Source organism: Scyliorhinus canicula, chromosome 2 (assembly GCF_902713615.1).
Source record: "Scyliorhinus canicula chromosome 2, sScyCan1.1, whole genome shotgun sequence".
In the NCBI taxonomy this organism is placed as follows: Eukaryota; Metazoa; Chordata; class Chondrichthyes; order Carcharhiniformes; family Scyliorhinidae; genus Scyliorhinus; species Scyliorhinus canicula.
Window position 1 is genome coordinate 262870645 of NC_052147.1, and position 21945 is coordinate 262892589.

The 21945-nt window shown below is 45.3% G+C and overlaps 1 protein-coding gene across 12 annotated transcripts in view; it reads right to left on the reverse strand.

Annotated features, from left to right (window-relative positions):
• The window catches only part of neb (nebulin), a 361584-nt gene that overhangs the window by 213486 nt on the left and 126153 nt on the right, over positions 1 to 21945 (reverse strand). For all 12 annotated transcript variants that reach the window (XM_038790010.1, XM_038790016.1, XM_038790008.1 and 9 more), the window contains 11 exons: positions 19888 to 20199; positions 16113 to 16316; positions 15355 to 15459; positions 15157 to 15264; positions 12841 to 13152; positions 11468 to 11671; positions 11269 to 11373; positions 4972 to 5079; positions 4571 to 4882; positions 1717 to 1920; positions 1510 to 1614 (listed from right to left, as the gene is read on the reverse strand). In XM_038790010.1, coding sequence (XP_038645938.1) covers positions 1510 to 1614; positions 1717 to 1920; positions 4571 to 4882; positions 4972 to 5079; positions 11269 to 11373; positions 11468 to 11671; positions 12841 to 13152; positions 15157 to 15264; positions 15355 to 15459; positions 16113 to 16316; positions 19888 to 20199 — 2079 coding nt within the window. The remainder of the gene's footprint in view (positions 1 to 1509; positions 1615 to 1716; positions 1921 to 4570; positions 4883 to 4971; positions 5080 to 11268; positions 11374 to 11467; positions 11672 to 12840; positions 13153 to 15156; positions 15265 to 15354; positions 15460 to 16112; positions 16317 to 19887; positions 20200 to 21945) is intronic.

Here is a 21945-nt window from a genome sequence, read left to right on the forward strand (position 1 = left end):
GATATATCTATATATATGTAAGTAGGCATCCGTTTGTGCCGGCGAGGCACTTCCGGAGGGCAATCCTCAAGTGGGTCTGGTGCCGGTGTTGCCCCTCGCTTCTCCCGGTCGGATTTTGCCGCCGTTGTCTTCTTGTGCACGCTGCCGCTTCAGCCGGCCCGCCCGTCCTCCACCTGCATTCTCCTTTTTCTCTGTTCCTGTGGATGTCAGGTTGGTTAACGTTTCTCTGCCCCCCCCCCCCCCCCCCCCACCTCCCTGGCTCTCCTCTATTGTTTCCTGTCTCCTCCCTCCACTCTTTCCCCCCCCCCCCCCCCCACCTGCGGTTCGCCTTTCCTTTCCTCCTCCCTCCCCTTACCTACATGTATTTATCTGATTTTCTTTTGGAATTGCACTGTTGAATTTGCTTTCCCCATTGATGTTTTTCCACCAGTGCATTGTGGATTATAACTCAATATGCAATAAAATATTTCCGAATGTGACTTTGGTTCTTTTTCCCAATTAACTTAAACCTGCGTCCTTTAACTTGCCAACTTTGTTGCCACTGGAAACAATTTCTCTTTATTCAATTATCAAAACCATTCCTGATTTTGAACAGTGCTATCAATCCACTCTTAACTCAATCTGCTCAAAGGAGAACAACTCCAGCCGCTCCAGTTACTTCACATAACCTTGGCCCCCCATTCCAGCTATCATTCCAGGAAACCGCTTCTCAATCCTCTTCACAGATTCTCCCAAATTGAGACTGGGTCCCGTGGTGAGGCTGGAAACATTGAATTATCGAATTTACAGTGCAGAAGGAGGCCATTCGGCCATTCAAGTACGCACCATCGAGCTCCCTCCCTGAACACACACCTCCACCCCCGCCTCGCAGCCCAGTAACCCCACCTAACTTTTTTTTATTTTGGACAGTAAGGGCAATTTAGCATGATCAATCCACCTGGCCTGCACATCTTTGGATTGTGCCTCCAAGGCGGTCTTCAGGACACGCGACAACACAGAATTGCAGAGCAAAAACTTATAGCTAGGTTCCGCACGCATGAGTGCGGCCTCAGCCGGGATCTTGGATTCATGTCGCATTACATCCACCCCCCACCATCTGGCCTGGACTTGCAAAATCCTACCAACTGTTCTGGCTTGAGACAATTCACACCTCTTTAACCTGTGATCACCCCCTATCTCTGGATCTGTAATGATTTGATTACCTGAAAATGCTCGTATTCCAAGCATTGTCCAGCATCTCTAACTTTGTCTATATAGATGTTTCTGGAACATACCTCTCCATTCACCTGAGGAAGGAGCTGTGCTCCGAAAGCTCATGTTTGAAACAAACCTGTTGGACTTTAACCTGGTGTTGTAAGACTTCTTACTGTGCTCGCCCCAGTCCAACGCCGGCATCTCCACATCATATGTAAATCAATGTACAATGACCGGTCCTTTAACTCCTTTCCCTTTCTATAGTGAAATACTGTGATCAAGAACTTCTTTAGAAGAATAGCTTCACGCACTTACATCACTACAGGCAATCTGGTTCTGTTTTGCCAATATTATCTCTGGTGTATCTGGCAGAACGTGAATTTTGGTCTTGTCCGCTTCCCAGGCTTTGATGTACGCATGCTGAAAAATATGTACAGTCATGTTAGTAGGTCAGTGGGCCAAACAGATTTACTGAAAAAACCCTGCATTTTCAAAGCAACAAGCAGAGTAAAGTAATTCAACCTTGTCCATTGTGTGTGCATTACTCTTTGCCAGAACCATATTCATGGAGTCAGACAGACTGCTGAACTTAAACGTAGATGGGTGCTGACGATAATTGCTCTCACTCAGGATCTCTCCGGCCTTTTTGACTTTGGCCACATCCAGTGATTCCATAGGAGACCATCCGATGCCCTTCAGCCATCCAAGGTCTGATTTGTATAGATTCTAGAAGGCAATGAAAAATTACACAGTAAGTGAAGTATGTCTGAGGTTGGGTCTAAATCAAAATAAGTGAAATAATTGAAGTTCAAGGCATACTGAGCGAGATTCTCTGGCCTCCGCGTGACGTGTTTCTCGGCGGTGGCACGGGAAGAGGCCCACCATTGGCTGGTACCGCCGTTGTCAATGGGATTTCACACTGACTCCACCCCATGTCCCCGGGAAGACCGCGGCGAGGGTGTGCCATCGACGGGCCAGGAAGATCCCGTTGTCGTGAGCAGCCAGAAGATCTCGCCCTCTATTTTGTTGCATTTTCTCAATTATTTACCCTTAGTTATGGTCCTGGGCAACGCCTTTTGCGAGATGCAGGATGCGTTAATATTTCTTGCTTCTTACAGCATGTGCTGCAGATTTAAAACGTGCCAACTCTTTTGGGCCATATGGGGTCCTCTCCATAGGATTGTTGGGGGGTGGAGGATGGTCTGTTTTTGTAAAGGAATTGGTCATATCCAGGGGAATTCAATTGAACTCAAGTTCTGGCAACATTGCGAAGCAGTGGTGAACCATGTATTAAGTTAACAATAGAGTGCTGTTGAATGAGGAGCAAGTCACAAGTCACTTTTTATTGATTTATGGGATGTCGGTATCACTGACAAGGCCAGCATTTATTTCCCATTCCTAATTGCTCTTCAACTACATAGCATAACTTCTGAGGGCAGCTAGAACCACATTACTGTGTACCTGAAATCAGTAAGAATAAACAACAACACCTCCTCCACAATTGTCCTCAATACCAGGGCCCCACAACGCTGCGTACTTAGCCCCCTACCTATACTCCCTGTACACACACAACTGCGTGGCAAAATTTGGTTCCAACTCCATCTACAAGTTTGCTGACGATACGACCATAATGGGCCGGATCTCGAATAACAGCAAATCAGAATGCAGGTGGGCGATAGAGAACCTAATGGAGTGGTGCAGCGACAACAATCTGGTAACAAGATTACCAGACACCTAAACAATCCTCTTATGGACTGACCTGATTAACACTACACCCTTGTATGCTTCATCCAATACCGGTGTTTATGTAGTTATATAGTGTACCTTGTGTTGCCCTATTATGTATTTTCTTCTTACTTTATTTTTTTTTCATGTACTAAATGATCTGTTGAACTCCTCGCAGAAAAATCCTTTTCACTGTACCTCGGTACACATGACAATAAACCAATCCAATCCAATCTAGGCCAGACCAGGTAAGGATGGCCAATTTCCTGCCCAACAGGGCTTTAGTAAATCATATATGTGTTTTTACAACAATCAATGATAGTTTTGTGGTCACTCTTATATTCCAGAGCTTTAAAAAAAATAATCAATTGATTTTTCAAAATTAATGTAACTCAAGCCATGGTGGGATTTGAAGCTGTGTTCCCAGGACATGAGGCTAGATCTGTGGATTATTAGTTTAGTGATGGTAGCACTATGCCACTATCTCCACAAGAAGTAGTCAGTACTGCAGTGGTTTTATTGTGATGGACAGCAAAATTCACCATTTTAATGTTCCAAAACACTATTTCACATAATGCAAAGCAATTGGACCTCTAATGCACCAAAGATAACCTTAATGCATATTAAAAATTACAAAACAAATTGAAGAAAACAAATTCTACCCTCCAAAGGTTAACCAGGTATCTCTAAAACTTGTCTATATATTGGTGCTAGTGGATATTCTTAAATTTGTAAATGGTTACCGTCGGCAGCGCCGAGGAATAGGTGGCTATACAATGCCATGTGCGTTAAATAAGGGGCCTCAGCGGGGAAACCGCGGTTGAAGCCGTACATAGCCCTGTTTTCTACACCAAGGGGCTCCTCTTGCTGAAACATCTCACTGTCGTGAGATTGTGATGCCAACGCCAAGGTCCCCAACACGACCCGCAACCTCCCCAAGCCCCCAACACAATATGGGAGGGTCCCACATTGCCCCCCCCAAAACTGGCCCAGGGCACTCCTGGCCCAATCAACAACACACAAAAATTGCCAGCTTGGCACCCTGGCAATGCCAACCTGGCAGTGCCAACCTGGCAGTGCCCCTGCCAGCATCACCTGAGTGCATTGGCAGTGCCAGGCTAGCAGTGCCAGGGTGCACAGGTGGCAGGTACCACTATGCTCAAACAGCTTGCACATGGGGACTTCCAATTCCCAGGGAGACCCCACAAGTGCTGTTCCATTTGTGGGGACCAATGCTGAACAGCGCTCACCCGAAGTCTCCAAGGCAAAGAGGAGAGATCCCACGCCTTGCGTACCTCAGGAATCTGCATATTAAACTGAGACTAGCTGTCTCGCTCTAATATGCAGATTTGTTCAAAAGTGATCTTGTCCACTATGGGACTTACACTGGGAGCGGGGTCTCCTTGCTTCTATCGGCCACGCTGCACAGCGGCGAGCATCTTTTCGGGGGCAGCATGGCCATTGGATCGCGTCCAAGGACTCATGGAATAGGCAGAGTACAAGCTTCAAGGAATTATTTAATACAGCATTGCCTCGAATCATGGCTAATAACAATAACGTACATGGAGCATATATTTTTGATTTTCGTATATTAAGATAGTGTCTCAGGTTAAAGCAGGAAAAATAATTCTTCTAGGCCTCAGATACTTACATCACTCTGCAGTTCATAGGCCTTCCTGGCCTGGATCACATCGTTCTGGTCTGGCAGGCAGGTCCACTGGTGCAGGCGACGTCTGTAGTCAATGTCGCTGACCAGGGTCTGGCATTTCTTGGCCAACAGGATGTCCAGCATGTCGACTGGCATGTTGAACCTAGTCTTTGTTTTCTCAAAGTTCTTCTTGTACTCCCTGTCGCTTTGAATCTTGGCTACGTGCATGGACCAAACCATCTTGGGGTCGTCCTGAATGTTGCGACATCCAACATGGTGGCCAAGCTGCTTGCGATAGGCTGTTTTGTATTTGTACTGCATAATGTGTTATAAAAAATTGCAGCGTTATTTCCATTTCCACAAACATTAAGAAAGCGATATTGACAAAATTTCATTCTACATACATCACTAGCAATGTCTCTGGAGGCCCTCGCCGCCTTGATTGAAATTGCATCATTCCTCAGATCATATCCTTTCTTCTTTAACTCTTCATATCCCTGTTTGTACATTTTCTGTGAAATAAATGGACAAATTGAGGCAAGTTACAAAACTCTGGGTGATAAGTCCAAAATTATTTGGGCATTGCAACAAATAGAACACTTCTTTCCAGGGATTTATCCAGCAAATGGAAATTTTGGAACCCCAGCTCAGAATGTACTGGCAATATTTCTGTAGTAATGACGTAGAACATAGAACATAGAACAGTACAGCACAGAACAGGCCCTTCAGCCCTCGTTGTTGCACCGAGCATTGTCCGAAACCAAGATCAAGTTATCCCACTCCCTGTCATTCTGGTGCGCTCCATGTGCCTATCCACTAACCGCTTGAAAGTTTCTAAAGTGTTCGACTCCACTATCACAGCAGGCAGTCCATTCCACACCCTAACCACTCTCTGAGTAAAGGACCTACCTCAGATATCCCTTCTATATTTCCCACCCTGAATCTTATAGTTATTCCCCCCTTGGAACAGCTACATCTACCCAAGGAAATAGTCTCTGAACGTCCACTCTATCTATCCCCCTCATCATCTTATAAACCTCCATTAAGTCGCCTCTCATCCTCCTCTGCTCCAAAGAGAAAAGCCCTAGCTCCCTCAACCTTTCCTCATTACACCTATCCTGCAAACCAGGCAGCATCCTGGTAAATCTCCTTTGCACCTTTTCCAATGCTTCCACATCCTTCCTATATGAGGTGACCGGAATTGCACACAATACTCCAAATGTGGTCTCACCAGGGTCATGTTTAGTTTCAGCATAACCCCGCGGCTCTTAAACTCAAGCCCCCTGTTAATAAACGCTAACACACTATAAGCCTTCTTTACGGCTCTATCCACTTGAGTGGCAACCTTCAGAGATCTGTGGACATGAACCCCAAGATCTCTCTGTTCCTCCACATTCCCCAGAACCCTGCCATTGACCCTGTAATCCACATTCAAATTTTTTCTACCAAAATGAATCACCTCACACTTATCAGGGTTAAACTCCATCTGCTATTTTTTGGCCCAGCTCTGCATCCTATCAATGTCTCTTTGCAGCCTACAACAGCCCTCCACCTCATCCACTACTCCACCAATCTTGGTGTCATCAGCAAATTTACTGACCCACAGTTCAGCTCCCTCCTCCAGTCATTGATAAAAATCACAAATAGCAGAGGACCCAGCAGAGGATCCTGTGGTACACCGCTGGTAACTGGTCTCCAGTCTGAAAATTTTCCATCCACCACCACCATCTGTCTTCTATGTGATAGCCAGTTACTTATCCAATTGGCCAAATTTCTCTCTATCCCACACCTCCTTACTTTCTTCATGAGAAGACCATGGGGAACCTTATCAAACGCCTTACTAAATCCATGTATACAACATCAACTGCTCTACCTTCATCTACACACTTAGTTACCTCCTCAAAGAATTCAATCAAATTTATGAGGCAAGACTTACCCTTCACAAACCGTGTTGACTATCCCGGATTAAGCTGCATCTTTCCAAATGGTCATTAATCCTATCCTTCAGGACCTTTTCCATTAATTTAGCGACCACCGAAGTAAGACTAACTGGCCTATAATTACCAGGGTCATTCCTATTCCCTTTCTTGAACAGAGGAACAATATTCATCACTCTCCAGTCCTCTGACACTATCCCCGTGGACAGTGAGGACCCAAAGATCAAAGCCAAAGGTTCTGCAATCTCATCCCTTGCCTCCCAAAGAATCCTTGGATAAATCCCATCTGGCCCAGGGGACTTGTCGACGCTCAGGTTTTTCAAAATTGCTAATACATCCTTCCTCAGGACATCTACCTCCTCCAGCCTACCCACCTGTATCACACTCTCATCCACAAAAACATGGCCCCTCTCCTTGGTGAACACTGAAGAAAATAATTCATTTAATGCCTCTCCTATTTCTTCTGACTCCATGCACAGGTTCCCACTACTGTCCTTGACCAGCCGTACCTTCACCCTGGTCATTCTTTTATTTCTTACATAAGAATAAAAAGCCTTGAGGTTTTCCTTGATCCGAACCGCCAAGGACTTCTTATGCCCCCTCATGGCTCTCCTAACACCTTTTTTTAAGCTCATTCCTTGCTACCTTGTAACCTCTAAGCGACCCAACTGAACCTTGTTTTCTCATCCTTACATACTCTTCATTTTTCCTCTTGACAAGACATTCAACCTCTTTTGTGAACCATGGTTCCCTCACACAGCCATTTCCTCCCTGCCTGACAGGGACATACCTATCAAGGACACGCAGTATTGGTTCCTTGAACAGGCTCCACTTTTCATTTGTGCCTTTTCCTGACAGTTTCTGTTCCCATCTTATGCTCCCTAATTCTTGCCTAATCGCATCATAATTACCACTCCCCCAATTATAAACCTTGCCCTGTCGTATGGCCCTATCCCTATCCATTGCAATAGTGAAAGACACCGAATTGTGGTCACTATCTCCAAAGTGCTCTCCCAGAAACAAATCTAACACTTGGTCCAGTTCATTACCCAGTACCAAATCCAATGTGGCCCCCCCCTCTTGTCGGCCTATCCACGTATTGTGTCAGGAAACCCTCCTGCGCACACTGTACAAAAACTGCCCCATCCGAACTGTTCGACCTATAGAGGTTCCAATCAATATTTGGAAAGTTAAGTCACCCATGACAACTACCCTGAGACCTCCACACCTATCCATAATCTGTTTTTCAATTTCTTCCTCCACATCTCCATTACTATTTGGGGGCCTAGAGAAAACTCCTAACAATGTGACCGCTCCTTTCCTGTTTCTAACTTCGGCCCATATTACCTCAGTAGGCAGGTCCCCTTCGAACTACCTTTCTGCAGCCGTTGAACTATCCTTGATTAACAATGCTACTCCTCCACCTCTTTTACCACCTTCCCTACTCTTACTGAAATATCTATACCCCGGAACAGTCAATGAAACAGACCCAAGACCTCCTATATCATCGCCTTCTTTATCTTTGTACACAGTTTAGTCTGATCACACCTCTGTGAAGCGGTGGTTTCTTTTATAATGTAAATTATTGCCGTGAGCTGCAGATAGGGCGTTAGATCTGAGAAAACATTAAGGGTGAACAGGGAGACCCAAAGCTGAGCCTTAGATTTGGTCCCTGCCAAATTTCAATGACTTGATTAAATCCCACTTGGAATATATTCACTTCTGTCAATTCAGGTCAGATTTTTTTTAATTGCAACAATATGTATTGAGCATGATAAAAAATATCATGCTTAGGTTGGCAATACTTGGAAGGACATTGATCATTTTTTAAAAATACTTTTTATTGTCACAAGTAGGCTTACATTAACACTGCAATGAAGTTACTGTGAAAAGTCCCTAGTCACCATATTCCGGCGCCTGTACAGGTACATGGAGGGAGATTTCAGAATGTTCAAATTACCTAACAGCACATCTTTCGGGACTTGTGGGAGGAAACCGGAGCACCCAGAGGAAACCCACACAGACACAGGGAGAATGTGCATTCTCCGCACAGGCAGTGATCCAAGCCGGGAATCGAACTTGGGGCCCTGGTGAAACCCTTACAAATATTGCCAACCTAAGCATGATATTTTCATCATGCTCAATACATATTGTTGCAATTTAGAAAAATCGGACCTGAATTGACAGAAGTGAAGATATTCCAAGAGGGATTTAATCACTGTGCTACCGTGCCACCATAACGATTGATTGGAATATTGTGTACATGATATATTTTTAAGTCACTCTTCAGCCTTCAGGAGCTCTGCACTCTTTCATCTCTGGCCATTTACGCATTCTCCACTTCCTTCAGCCCAAGATTGGCAACTGTTAAATTACCAAGGAAGTGGTACTGAGCAAATTCCTGGAAGTGCAGGTTGACAAGACCCTAGGTTATGATGCATTTCATTTTAGGGTCTCAAAGGCAGTAGCTAGTGAGATAGTTGATGTGTCGGTTTTAATTTTCCAAAGTTCACTTGATTCAGGGAAGGTTCCATTAGATTGGAGCTAATGTAACTCCTTTATTGAAAAAAGGAGGAATATAGAAGGCAGGAAACTATATCCCAGTTAGCACAACATCTGTCAAAGGGAAATGCTAGACACTATTATTAAAGATGTTATAACAGGGCATTTAGATAAATGCAATGTTATCAGGCAAATGCAAGGGTAATCATATTTAGTCAATTTATTGGGAGTACTTTGAAGAAGTAACAGGTGTTGTGGATAAAGGGGAACCTATGGATGTATATGTTACATTTGATAAACTGCCTCATCAAAGGTTATTGTGGAAAATAAAAGCTCATGATGTAGGAGGTAACATTTTGGCATGGATAGAGGATTAGTTAGCTAACAGGGAACAGAAAGTAGGTGAAAATTGTCATTTTCGTGTTGGCAGAATGTGATGAGTGGTGTGCCACAGGTATCAGTGCTGGGGCCTCAACTCATTACAATTTATATGAGTGATTAATAAAGATTATTATAATTATTAAGTGATTTGGATGAAGGGACCAATGGTATGGCTGCTAAATTTTATGATGGCACAGAGATAGGTAGGAAAGTAAGTTCTGAAGAGGACATAAGAAGACTATGTCCTCTTGGTGAAGTTCTGGCAAAGTTCTGGCAAATGGAGTATATGGTGGGCAAATGTGAGGTTGCCCATTTTGACAGGATGAATAGAAAAGAGCTCTGAGATGCAAAGGATCTGGGTGTCCTCGTGGATGAATCGCTAAAGGTTAGTATACAGGGACAGCAAGTAACTAGCAAAGTTAACAGAACGTTATTGTTTATTGCGAGTGGAATTAAATACAATTAGGGAGGTTATGCATCAGATATACAGGGATTGGTGAGATCACATCTGGAGTACTGTGTATTTTCCTTATTTAAGGAAAGATGAAAATGCATTAGAAGCAAATCAAAGAAGGATTCCCAGATGAACACCTGGAATAGTATGGTTGTCTTATAGCAAAAGTTGGACAGGCTAGGCTTGTGTCTGCTGGAATTTAGAAGAGGAAGAGGCGGATTGATTGTAACACACAGAATCCTGTGGGGACTTGGCAGGTTGGATGCGAAATGGGATGTTTCCTCTTATGGAAGAATCTAGAACTAGGGGATATGGATGCAGAATGGCCAGGTCCATGGCCACGCATGCGTACAACATGGTGTCGGCTGCGCGTGGACCCGGCCTGCCCACTTGTAATCCCCCTGCCACCCCTGGACCATCCCCCTAGTCACCCCAGCCCCCACCGAAGCCTGCCAGTAGAACGGCTTCCCCCCCGCCTCCGACTGTGGCGGCGCTGGACACACTCCGCAGTCGCCACACCAGGTTTACGAAAGTTCAGAGGACACGTGACCAATGCCGTCAAGAAGTCGGGCCCATCGTGGGCAGAGAATCGTCCTGAGGCCATCCCACCATTTTTGAGGGGGCGGACGATCGGAAAAACGGCACCACCCCCGAATTTGGCGTCAAAAGGGATTCTCCAGCCAATCGCCGAACGCTTGGAATCTTTGAATATCTTTAAGGCAGAAGGAGATCGATTCTTGGTAAGCAAGGAGGTGAAATGTTACCAGGTGTAGGGAGAAATGTGAAGTTGAGCTCAAAATCAGATCAGCCATGATCATATTGAATGGCGGAGCAAGCTTGAGGGGCCAGGTGACCTACTCCTGCTCCTAATTTGTATTTACATATGTCTGCATGTATGTATGTATGTGCTTTAGGAATCTAGGCCATAAACTCTGAAATTCCCACCCTAAGGGCAGGATTCCACTCTCCCTCCCCCCCCCCCCCCCCCCCCCCCCCCCCCCCCTTGCCGGTTGACCCCTCGTGGCAAGTTCTCAGTCAATGGGGAAGGCGAACCATGCAAAAGTCCATTGACCTCGACGGGACTGGAAGATCGCACCGGCGGTCAATGACTCAACACATCCACTGCAGGAAAACCCGCCACACTGGTGCGGGAAACTCCTGGCTTAAGTCTTTCCATCTCGCTATTTTGCTCTCCTTCTTTTCAATGCAGCTTAAAACCTACCTCTTCCAGAAAACCTTTAGCCACTGATCTAATTCCTCTTACTTACAGGCAGTAATGTTGTACGTTAAAAGCTCCTGTGAAGTGCTTTGGGACTGATTCCTTTATTACTTGACCATTATCTGGGTGAGTGACTTGCACAACAGAGAATAAATTCCATTGAAACCATCAAATGCTAAAACTACATTGCTCCGAAAGGGATAGTTACCTCACTAAGGTTCACCGTGTTTATTTTGGCCAGTTGGATCTCGGGAGTGTCAGGCATGACGTGAATCTTTGTCTTGTCCTTCTCCCAGGCTTCCGTATAACGTTTCTGTTACAAATGCGAGAAAGGAAATCAGAGTGACGCTTACATCGGATTGCGATTGCCACATTGAACGCAGTGTCTATTAATAAGAGGGTCTTGCCTTATTCATCAAGTGTGCATTATTCTTTGCCAGGGTCAAATCCATGGAGTCAGACAAGCTGGTGAACTTTAATTTTGATGGGTGCTGACGGTAATGGCTCTCACTCAGGATTTCTCCAGCTCTTTTGACTTTGGCCACATCTAGTGATTCCGCAGGAGTCCATCCGATACCTTTTAGCCACTGAAGGTCTGCTTTGTACAAATTCTGGAAAGCAAAAATAAAGATCATTTACTGCTTAAATAAAGGTGTTAAAGTCGTGATCTAAAATATCCACCCATTCCTCCCTATTGCCCTTCTGCTGGTTCTGAAGGAGTGGGATGGGGCTGACCCTGAACGCCACCTCCCCCAAGAAGGTCTTGATTCCACTGAGATACAACGCACATACGGTTGGCGTATGATAATCGTATGTAAAGGAACAAAGCATAATCTCCATTGTGTTTTCTACCATCCGTATTGTTTGAACCCTGGTGCAATGGCCATAGGAGGAAGAGAACGTTGAAACCTTTTGGCATCCAAGGCCTCAGGCAGTAGTCAGAGTACACTGCCTTGCAAAGACCCAAGAAACAAAGTACAAATTTAGAGTCCTGAAGTTCTTGATTTGAAGGCAGAATAGCAGAATAACTCCTCCCCTCTCATTTCCCATCTGGAGGGCTGAGTCAGGTAGGTGTCTGCTGGAGTCGCTTAAAAGCCTGAGAGATTGGTAGGGTAAAGTGTTAGCTCTGGTGTGGGAGTCCAGAACAAGGGAGTTCATGAGCTTAAAATTAGAGCAAGGCCGTTCAGGACTGATATCAGAGAACACTTCATCACACAAAGCAAAGAGTACTGAGGATCTGGAAACACGAGGCTGTTCAGGTTAAATCAATTGAAAATGTGAAAACTGAGATTGATATTTTTTTGTTTAAAGTTCTATTAAGGGCTGCAGAACCAAGGAGGGCTGATGGAGTTAAGAGGCAGATCTGGCATGTTCTAACTGAATAGCAAGTTTGAATGGTCTACTTCTGTTCTTTTGTCCTTATGTTCATACACCAACCTGTCTAAGCGAAAGTAAGGGAAAATGTTTTTTTCAAAAAATAAATTCATTTTTCCAATTCAGGGACAATTCAGTGTGTCCAATCCACCTACCCTGCACACCTTTGTGCGAAACTCATGCAAACACGGGGAGAATGTGTAAACCCCACACGGACAGTGACCCAGAGCCGGGATCGAATCTGGGACCTCGGCACCGTGAGACAGCAGTGCTAACCAGGTAAGGGAAAATGTTTAAGAGTGGAAGAGAAATTGAAACTTTGCCAAGCTTTGATGCTGATCAAGGATGATCGACATTCTGTTCTTTGCTGTAAATGGGAATGCCTAAATGTAGGTTTGGTACTCACGTCACTCTGCAGATCGTAGGCCTTACGCGCCTGGATCACATCGTTCTGGTCTGGCAGGCAGGTCCACTGGTGCAGGCGACGTCTGTAGTCAATGTCGCTGACCAGGATCTGGCATTTCTTGGCCAACTGGATGTCCAGCATGTCGACTGGCACATTGAATTTGGTCTTTGATTTCTGAAAGTCTTTCTTGTACTCCCTGTCGCTCTGAATCTTGGCTACGTGCATGGACCAAACCATCTTGGGGTCATCTTGAATGTTTCGGCATCCAACGTGGTGGCCAAGCTGCTTGCGATAGGCTGTTTTATATTTGTACTGCAAAGTAGTTCCAAATATTTAGCGGTAATTTCCAGGGTTCAGGAAAAATAACTTTGCAATCTTAAAATTGTTGAGGTACTACACCCGAAGCAACAAGTGTGCATATTTGTAGCAAAATGGCTTAGACACCAGTGTTGTTCTTCATGAAAAGTACAATATCTCAGAGTGCTTTCCAAGAAGAGTGATCGCTGCCAAGAAGGAAATTGCAAGGGCGATTGGAGGAAAGAGAGGCCAGAGGTAAAAACCCAGTCTAAGAAGAAGATTTTGAAAGTTGGCAAAGATTTTTGAGCGAAATCTCAGAGGATAATAATAATAATCTTTTCATTAGTTTCACAAGTAGGTTTACAATAACACTGCAGAGAGGTTACTGTGAAAATCCCCCAGACGCCACACTCCGGCGCCTGTTCGAGTACACTGAGGGAGAATTCAGAATGTCCAATGGGGCTGGTTTAGCTCACTGGGCTAAATCGCTGGCTTTTAAAGCAGACCAAGCAGGCCAGCAGCACGGTTTGATTCCCGTACCAGCCTCCCCGGACAGGCGCCGGAATGTGGCGACTAGGGGCTTTTCACAGTAACTTCATTGAAGCCTACTCGTGACAATAAGCGATTTTCATTTTCATTTTTATTTTTCATTTTCAATTCACCTAACAGGCATGTCTTTTGGGACTTGTGGGAGGAAACCGGAGCACCCGGAGGAAACCCACACAGACCAGGGGAGAACATGCAGATTCCGCACAGACAGTGACCCAAGACTAGAATCAAATCTGGGTCCCTGGCACTGTGAAAAAATAGCGCTAACCACTGTGCTACCGTGCTGCCCATAACAGATAACAGGGGACAATGTTGCTGTTGGGTTTGCAGTGAATTAGGCATGATCCTATCTCAAATGGATGGCAGACATGCAACGGGACACAGAGCTGAAGAATATTGACGAGGTTGAACAGTTGATTGTCATAGTCATAGAATTTACAGTGCAGATGGAGGCCACCTGGCCCATCGAGCCCGCACCAGCCCCCGGAAAGAGCACCCCACTCAAGCACACATCTCCTCCACCCCATCCCCTTAACCCAGTAACCCCAATTAACCTTTTTGAACACTAAGGACAATTTATCACGACCAATCCACCTAACCCGCACATCTTTGGACTGTGGGAGGAAACCGGAGCACCCTTAGGAAACCCACGCACACACAGGGAGAACGTGCAGACTCCACACAGACGTGACCCAAGCCGGGAATTGAACCTGGGACCCTCGAGATGTGAAGCAACTATGCTAATCACTATGCTACCGTGCTGCCGCTGTTTATAAAACCATGCCAATTGGAATGAAAGGGCCGAATCTGTTCACGGTGGGGCTGCCTATGGGAAAGGGTAGTCACAGGGACTGCACCTTAGGACAATGCCGGAATGCTGTGCATGTTTTTAATATGAATGGATAGAAACCATGGATTAAATTGCTGCGATTTCATGAGGTGCATTTCCTTCGCATGTCAGTCCTCTTAGGAGTACCAGGTAATGAATAACCTCCTTCAGAGAAGAGTTAATAAACCATATTAACAATAAACCATTTCTCTGCTGGGAAACCAAATGAGTGGTGGAGTGGGGTGTGGAGAGCAGCAAGCAGCAAGGTCACAGACCCTCCTGCCCCTTTTCATGCAAGTTCACAAATTAAGGATGACCATTTGGGCAAAGCAGAGTCAATAGCAAGTTTGTAGAACAAGGTATCAGGGAAAATGGAAGCAAGCAGTATAGATACGCTCATGAAGCATTTTGGTAGAGTAAAGAAAGGAAAGGATGAGCAGGTTGGGCTGAGTTCTGTTGTAAAGGATTGTGCATGCTGGAATTAATGACCCATTCTCACATTAAAAAATACTTTACTTCCATTAAAGGCACTGAGCTAAGTGAAGTTATGATGAAACTACATTTGTCCCCATCAGAGATAGATCAGATCCCATTCAATGGCTTAAAAGTTGTAAAACAGTTGCAAAACCATTCTTACTTACATCACTTGCAATATTTGTGGAAGCTTTAGCAGCCTTTATTGATATCGCGTCAGGTCTGAGGTCATAACCTTTCTTTTTGGCTTGTTCCCAGCCCAGTTTATACTTGCTCTACAAAGAGGAGAAGATGTTTGCAGTCGCTTATTCAGCACTTCAATCCTTTGTTTTCTCTGAATGAGAGCCATTTTTTAAATATCTTACCTCACTGAACATATGCGAGTTGGCCTTGGCTTGAATGATATCCGGATGATCTAGCATCATGTGGACCTTATTTTTAGCTTTCTCCCAGGCTTCTGTATACAGATGCTGTGAAAAAGGAGGGTAAGTAAATCTGAGTTTCTTTTGAAAATGCTGAAAAAACTCTGACAAGAGATACAGACTGAGGATTGATTTACTAATTATCACTGTCCTGCACTAATATCCCTGTTTCCAACTTAAAATATCCAACATATCTTAAGCAAAATGTGCAGCGAAATCCATTTAAATCTATATTTCTGGAAAGTGGCAAGGACATCATTTAGCTCTAACCACCCACCTCCAACTCCCCCAATGTTTATAATACCAGAGCCATTTGGGATAGAAGGTTTCAGCTTTCCAATCTTTGCTAAGTGTGCTGATCTCAGCAATGGCAGCTTTAGGGGTGGTAGTGCCTTTTCAGGACGAGCAGTAAGGACTGAGTTCCTACTCCAGATCGCTATCTGATAATTTCCATGGAAAGCACATGTTGGGTGAAGGTTGGGTTCAGCTGGGATGTCCCGCCAACTCCAGCCCCCATTCTTGAATCAAATAATGTGTTCAGACTCACCAACGATAGGTGCTTAGGTGAGGTGTGGAGTGTTCTTGTGGAACAAATGAGAAGGGAACACCCTCCAGGGAGTTGGGAGAAATATTGATGAAGTCAAATAAATGTGGCGAAAGATAACTATCACACTGAAATATTCCTTTTTGCAAATATCTACCTTCTTCATTGCTTGTGTGTTAGCCTTGGCCAGGGCCATGTCCATAGAGTCAGACAAGCTCGTGAATTTGAAGGTCTCCGGGTGCTGGCGGTACTTGCACTCACTGGCAATCTCTGTTGCTTTCTTAGCTTTCTCAACATCCAATGACCCAATCGGACTCCAACCAACTCCCTTCAACCACTGAAGATCGGCCTTATAGTTGTTCTAGCAAATGAGAAACAACAACATTACAAATTCTTCACATATTCATAAAACTAAGGTGAAACAATGCCGTTAGAACACAAGTCAAAATATATGTAATAATCAAATTTAACCAGTATATAATTTATCTATCAATTACAACACAGAGATGCAGGGTGATTTATTATATAACATGATAGATGTTGACCCTATGTCACTGCAGAGTTCATTCTACCTTTTGAAATGTACGGGCGCGGTTCAGCGGACACAAGTTAAAGTCCGCTTTTGGGTACATCTGGCAGGATGTTTCTTGGTGGCTGCTGCACCGAGATTCACCCAACTATTCAACGGTACTTTTGCGGGTTTATTTCAGTCTTGCGGAGTTTCTCCTCTCCGGGACCACACTTAGACAGCTGCCCTGCACGGGCGAGTTGATCTCACCACAGCAGGACTGGCTCCTTGCAGATTGGGCCGCCATTCTGTAAGACTTCCCGAATCTCTAGACCTCCCTTTTAGCATCGCCTCCCCCCCCCCACCCCGGCTTTCAGGCCCCCCTCCCCCTCATCCCCCAAACTTTTCCGGGCCCCTCGAACCTCCCCTTAAGCCCACTCATATGGGAAAGGTCCACCCAGGCCCGACCCCTGGCACTGCCAACCTGGTACCCAGGCACCTTGGCACTGCTAGGCTGTCACCCTGGCAGTTCCAAGGTGCTCAGATGCCAGGGGCAGTGCCAGGGTACCAACCTGCCCTGAACCTGACCACCCAGTGGTCTCTAATGGCCTTTTGGACCCCTCAAGTTGTCATCACTCCTGGTTCACGTTTGTGGAACCAGTACTTTGCTAAATTCTCCCTCAGTGTACCCGAACAAGCGCCGCAATGTGGCGACGAGGGGATTTTCACAGTAACCTCACTGCAGTGTTAATACAAGCCTACTTGTGGCACTAATAAAGATTATTACTGTTATTATTACTAAACAGCGCCCTGGCGGGATCTTACAGGTGCAGATGTTGACTCCCGGCCACCCGGTGAATCTGGAGTCTGGGTATTTAAATGATCCTAATGGTTCATTTGAATGTGCCGATCTGGATCTCGCCCAGCGAGAGCAAAATCCAGATCACGCCAGGCAGAGCAAGTCATGTCTCACAGTCAGCCCAGGGCCCGAAGCGGAGCAAGGATTGGGGCTCTGCACGATTCACCCGTTGTGTCGGGATTAGCATCGGGTGCAGCGGGTTTGCAGAATCGCGGCCGTAACTTCCAATTTTGATTAGCAACTAATATAAGAATAAATGCAAAATAAATGTGCAACTATATAGAGACTTCATGACAAAAAAGTCTGTACTTGTGTTTTTAGCACGTCTTACAAATGAGCATTAATTGTGAAGTAATACTGATGTAGATAAGCACAGGTGTATCCAGCTGTAGAAATAGAGAGTGCTGAAAAACTAGGCTGGTCTGGCAACATCTGCGCTGAGAGAAACAGAGTTAATCGGCAGGACTTTCGATACTTTCCTGCCAGTACGATCTTTCAGTCCTGCTGAAGTCAACTCCCACCATGGGTTGCTTGGCAGTGGGACTGGTGAGCCATGCAAATTGCCAGGGTCGGAAGATCCATCTTTGCTGTAGGAAAACTGGCTCAGGGTGGGGAGCGGGGGGATTGCTGCCAATGTTTTGAGACCAATATGACACTTCTTCAGAACTGAAGAGAGTTAGAAAAGTTATGGGTGTCCAAAAGGAGTGAGTGGCAGGGAACAAAATGGAATATTCAGGGATGGGTTAGAGGGTTAGATGTCATAGAACAAAAGGCAAAGGGATTGGTAATGGTTGCAGTAAAGAAATAAAGCATAAGTCAGACTAGTGTTAATGGCAGTATAAAGATTATCTCAGTCTGCAAGTGAAAACAAGATACAGACTGGAGGTTGGCAAAAAAAAAAACTAGAGGACAGAACTCATGGTCTGAAGTTGCTTAACGCTATGTTGAGTCCAGAAATCTGTAAAGTGGATAATTTGAAGATGAGGGGCGGGATTCTCCCGCAATTGGCGGGGTGGCCCGACGCCGGTGCCAAGAACGGCGCGAACCACTCCAGCATTGAGCCAGCCAGAAGTTGCAGAATCATCCGCACTTCCCCGGGGCTAGGCCGGCGCCGGAGGGATTGGCGCCATGCCAACCAGCGCTGAAGGGCCACCGGTGTGTTCCTGCGCATGCGCAGGGGTGTTCTTCTCCACCCCGGCCATGGCAGACCCCAGAGGCTGGCATGGAGGGAAAGAGTGCCCCCACGGCACAAGCCCGCCCGCAGATCGGTGGGCCCCGATCGCAGGCTAGGCCACCGTGGGGGTACCCCCGTGACTGGATCCACCCTGGGCACCCCCCCAAGGACCCCGCTAGATGGCCGACAAGTAGGTCCCGCCATGATGGATCATGTCCATTTCTTGCCGGCGGGACAGGCCGAAAATGGGCGGCCGCTCAGCCCATCGGGGCCTGGAGAATTGCTGGGAAGGCCACTGCCAATGGCCGCCAACCGGCATGGTGTAAACCCCGCCCCTGCCCGCAAACTGGCTCCGGAGTATACAGCAGCCGGCATTGGAGCGGTGGGGCGGGATTCACGCTGCTCCCCAGGGATTCTCCGGCCCAGCGATGTTCTTTTGAAAACTGATGGGGTGGAAAGTCAGGACAAGGAGAATTCTCGCCTGCTTCTGGGAGGAAGGAGATGGGATGAGTACAGAATTGTGGGACACGGATCGAACATGGTTGAGAACCACAGTTGGGGGAGAAACCTTGGTTGAGAAAAATAACTTGTTGGAAGCGGCATTACGAAACAAAGCATAATCAGAACTGATGCAACAGAGATAGAGAAACTGAGCAAATGGAATGGAATCCTTACAGAAAACAGAGGGCACGATTCTCTGACCTTGTTGGGCTCTCGCTCGAGCGAAACGAGGCCCGGGAATACAGGAGAGGAACGTGAACCGAGCTAGGCGCCAAATAGCTTGCAATGCAACTGGCCCGCTCCCATTGGCAAAATCGGGATCTCGCCGACTATCACCACTTAAGACAGCAAAGTAGGAACAAGAACAGCTACAAGTGCCCCTGGAGCACTCGTTGTGTTTCGGGAGATTCAGGTGTCTGCCTCTTGACTCCTCAAGTGAACTCTCAGCTTCCCTTCTGCCAATAGCAGTGTCTCCTCCTACCATGATTGTAACTCCCATCTGCCCAACCTCCAATCTCAAGATGCCAATCAGCCTAGCATCATTCTCTCCTGATTGTTGGGGACTAATCCCATCATTCCATGGGATTAGGCCTTCTTACACTGGTTTTCTCGATCCTTCAATCAAACCAATTGGAAAATTGGGGGAAACAATTGACAGTGAGGTCTTACCACTAAATTGACAGAAACTTCACACCCCCAGGATTTTCCCTGTTACCTCACTATGTCACTATGTCAATTCTACATTCAGCAGCCATTGGGAAACCATAGCATTGAAAAATGCTTGGTTTTCAATCTCTTGATAACCGTGTCTATTAATGAGTCGTCAGCCAAATATTAAATGCAGTAAAGAATTTCAAAAGAGCTTCAAACAAAACAAAAAGTGGTCTCACATCACTCTGTATTTCCATCATCTTTCTGGAAAGATGAAGGCTCATGGCATCAGGCAAGTACGTGAAGCGGCGGAATTCTTGCTTGTAATTGGTGTTGGTGGCTACCTCCTGGGACTTCTTAGCAGTCACAATACTGAGCATATCCAATGGCATGTGATAACTGGTCTTACTCTTTTCATAATCCTTTTTATATTCACGTTCAGACTGCATCTTGGCTACACGCATGGAATGGACCAGCTTCGGGTCATCGTGCACATTGCGGAAACCAATGTGCCTCCCTCTAGCCTTCTCGTAAGCATGTTTATACTTGTACTGTAAGGAAATAAATGTCAAAACAATTATACTCGCAAATTGAAAAAATAATCTTCTCCTGAAGATGGCGCCGGAGAGAGGCGACTCTCTGCGAGCTCTCCCCAACAGATCCACTTTTTACTTAATTTATACTTGTTTTAATCTTTTAAAATTTAATTCTAAGACTAACATTATTACTAACCTCTCTCTTTTATTCCCTTATCTTCCCATGAACTTAATGGTCTGTTGAGCTGCTCACAGAAAAATACTTTTCACTGTACTTCGGTACACGTGACAATAAATAAATTCAATCCAATCCTGAACTGTCACAAACTTCAATACTCAAAATCATTAGAGGAAAATGCATTTTGAACAATTCCCCTCCATTTTTCAGTACAAAAGAGTCCTCAGATGTTTCACGAAAGTAAAATAGCGTAACTTTGCAATGGCACAAATTGTGACGATGTAATTTGAACAAACTTTTATGCAGCTTGGTTGAAGAGATTCCTTTAAAATGCATCATAAAACTATAAGGAACAGAAATGGGACTATAGGCCACTTATGTCTTCAAGCCAGCTCTGCCATTCAAGGAGATCAGGACGGATCTTTTGCCTTGGCTGCACCTTCTCGCGTTATCGCCATACCCCTTAGTAACCAAAAGTCTGTAATCTCTATCTTGAAGGGAGCGTTTAAACTAAAATGGCAGGCACATGGGAACCTAAGTATGGTGACGAGGGAAAAATAAATAAGAACAGTAATAAAAGGTAGAAAAGTGAAATGCAAAGATGGTAGACAGCATAATCAAGGGTGAGAGGCTAATAGGGCCACTGTACAAAGAAAAGTTAGAATGATTAAAAATGGCAAAAAGGCAAGCCTAAATACTTTGTATCTTAATTTACGAAGCATTTGGAATAAGGTAGACAAATTGATGGCGCAAATCAAGGTAAATGGATATAATCTCATAGCCATTAGGGAGGCATGGTTACAAGGAGATCAAAACTGGGAATTTAACACTTAGCGATGTTTGACCTTTCAGAAGGACAGGAGGGAAGGAAAAGATGGTGGGGTAGCACTGTTAATAAGTGATGAAATGAGGACAGTTGTGAGAGACAATCTAGACTTGGATGATGGAGAGTCCATTTGGATGGAGGTAAAAAACATCAAGGGAAAGAAGACATTGGTAGAAGTAGTGTATAGACCCCCAAACAGTAACCACATTTTAGGAAAGGGTACAAATCAACAAATAATAGGAACATTAAAAAAGAATAGTGCAATAATTATGGGTGACTATTCAGTTTGAGTGTGAGATACTTGGGTAGGAAACAACTGTGTTCAACTTAAATAAAGGGAATTATCATGAAATGAGGATAGAATTAGCTAAAGTGGACTGAATCTTAGAGCAGAAAAGGCCTTTCAGTCTATCGAGTCTGCACCGTCGCATGAAAGGCACCTGATTTGCCAATCCTAATCCCATTTGCCAGCACTTTTCCCATAACCTCGAATGTTAAGACATGCCAAGTGCTTATCCAGGTACTTTTTAAAGGATGTGAGGCAACCCGCCTCTACCACCCTCCCAGGCAGTGCGTTCCAGACTTCTACCAGCCTCTGGGTAAAAAAGGTTTTTCCTCAAATCCCCCCCAGAACCGGCCGCCCCTCACCTTGAACTTGTGACACCTCGTAACCGACCATTCAACTCAGGGGAACAGATGCTCCCTATCCACCCTGTCTATGCCCCGCATAATCTTGTGCACCTCAATCAGGTCGCCT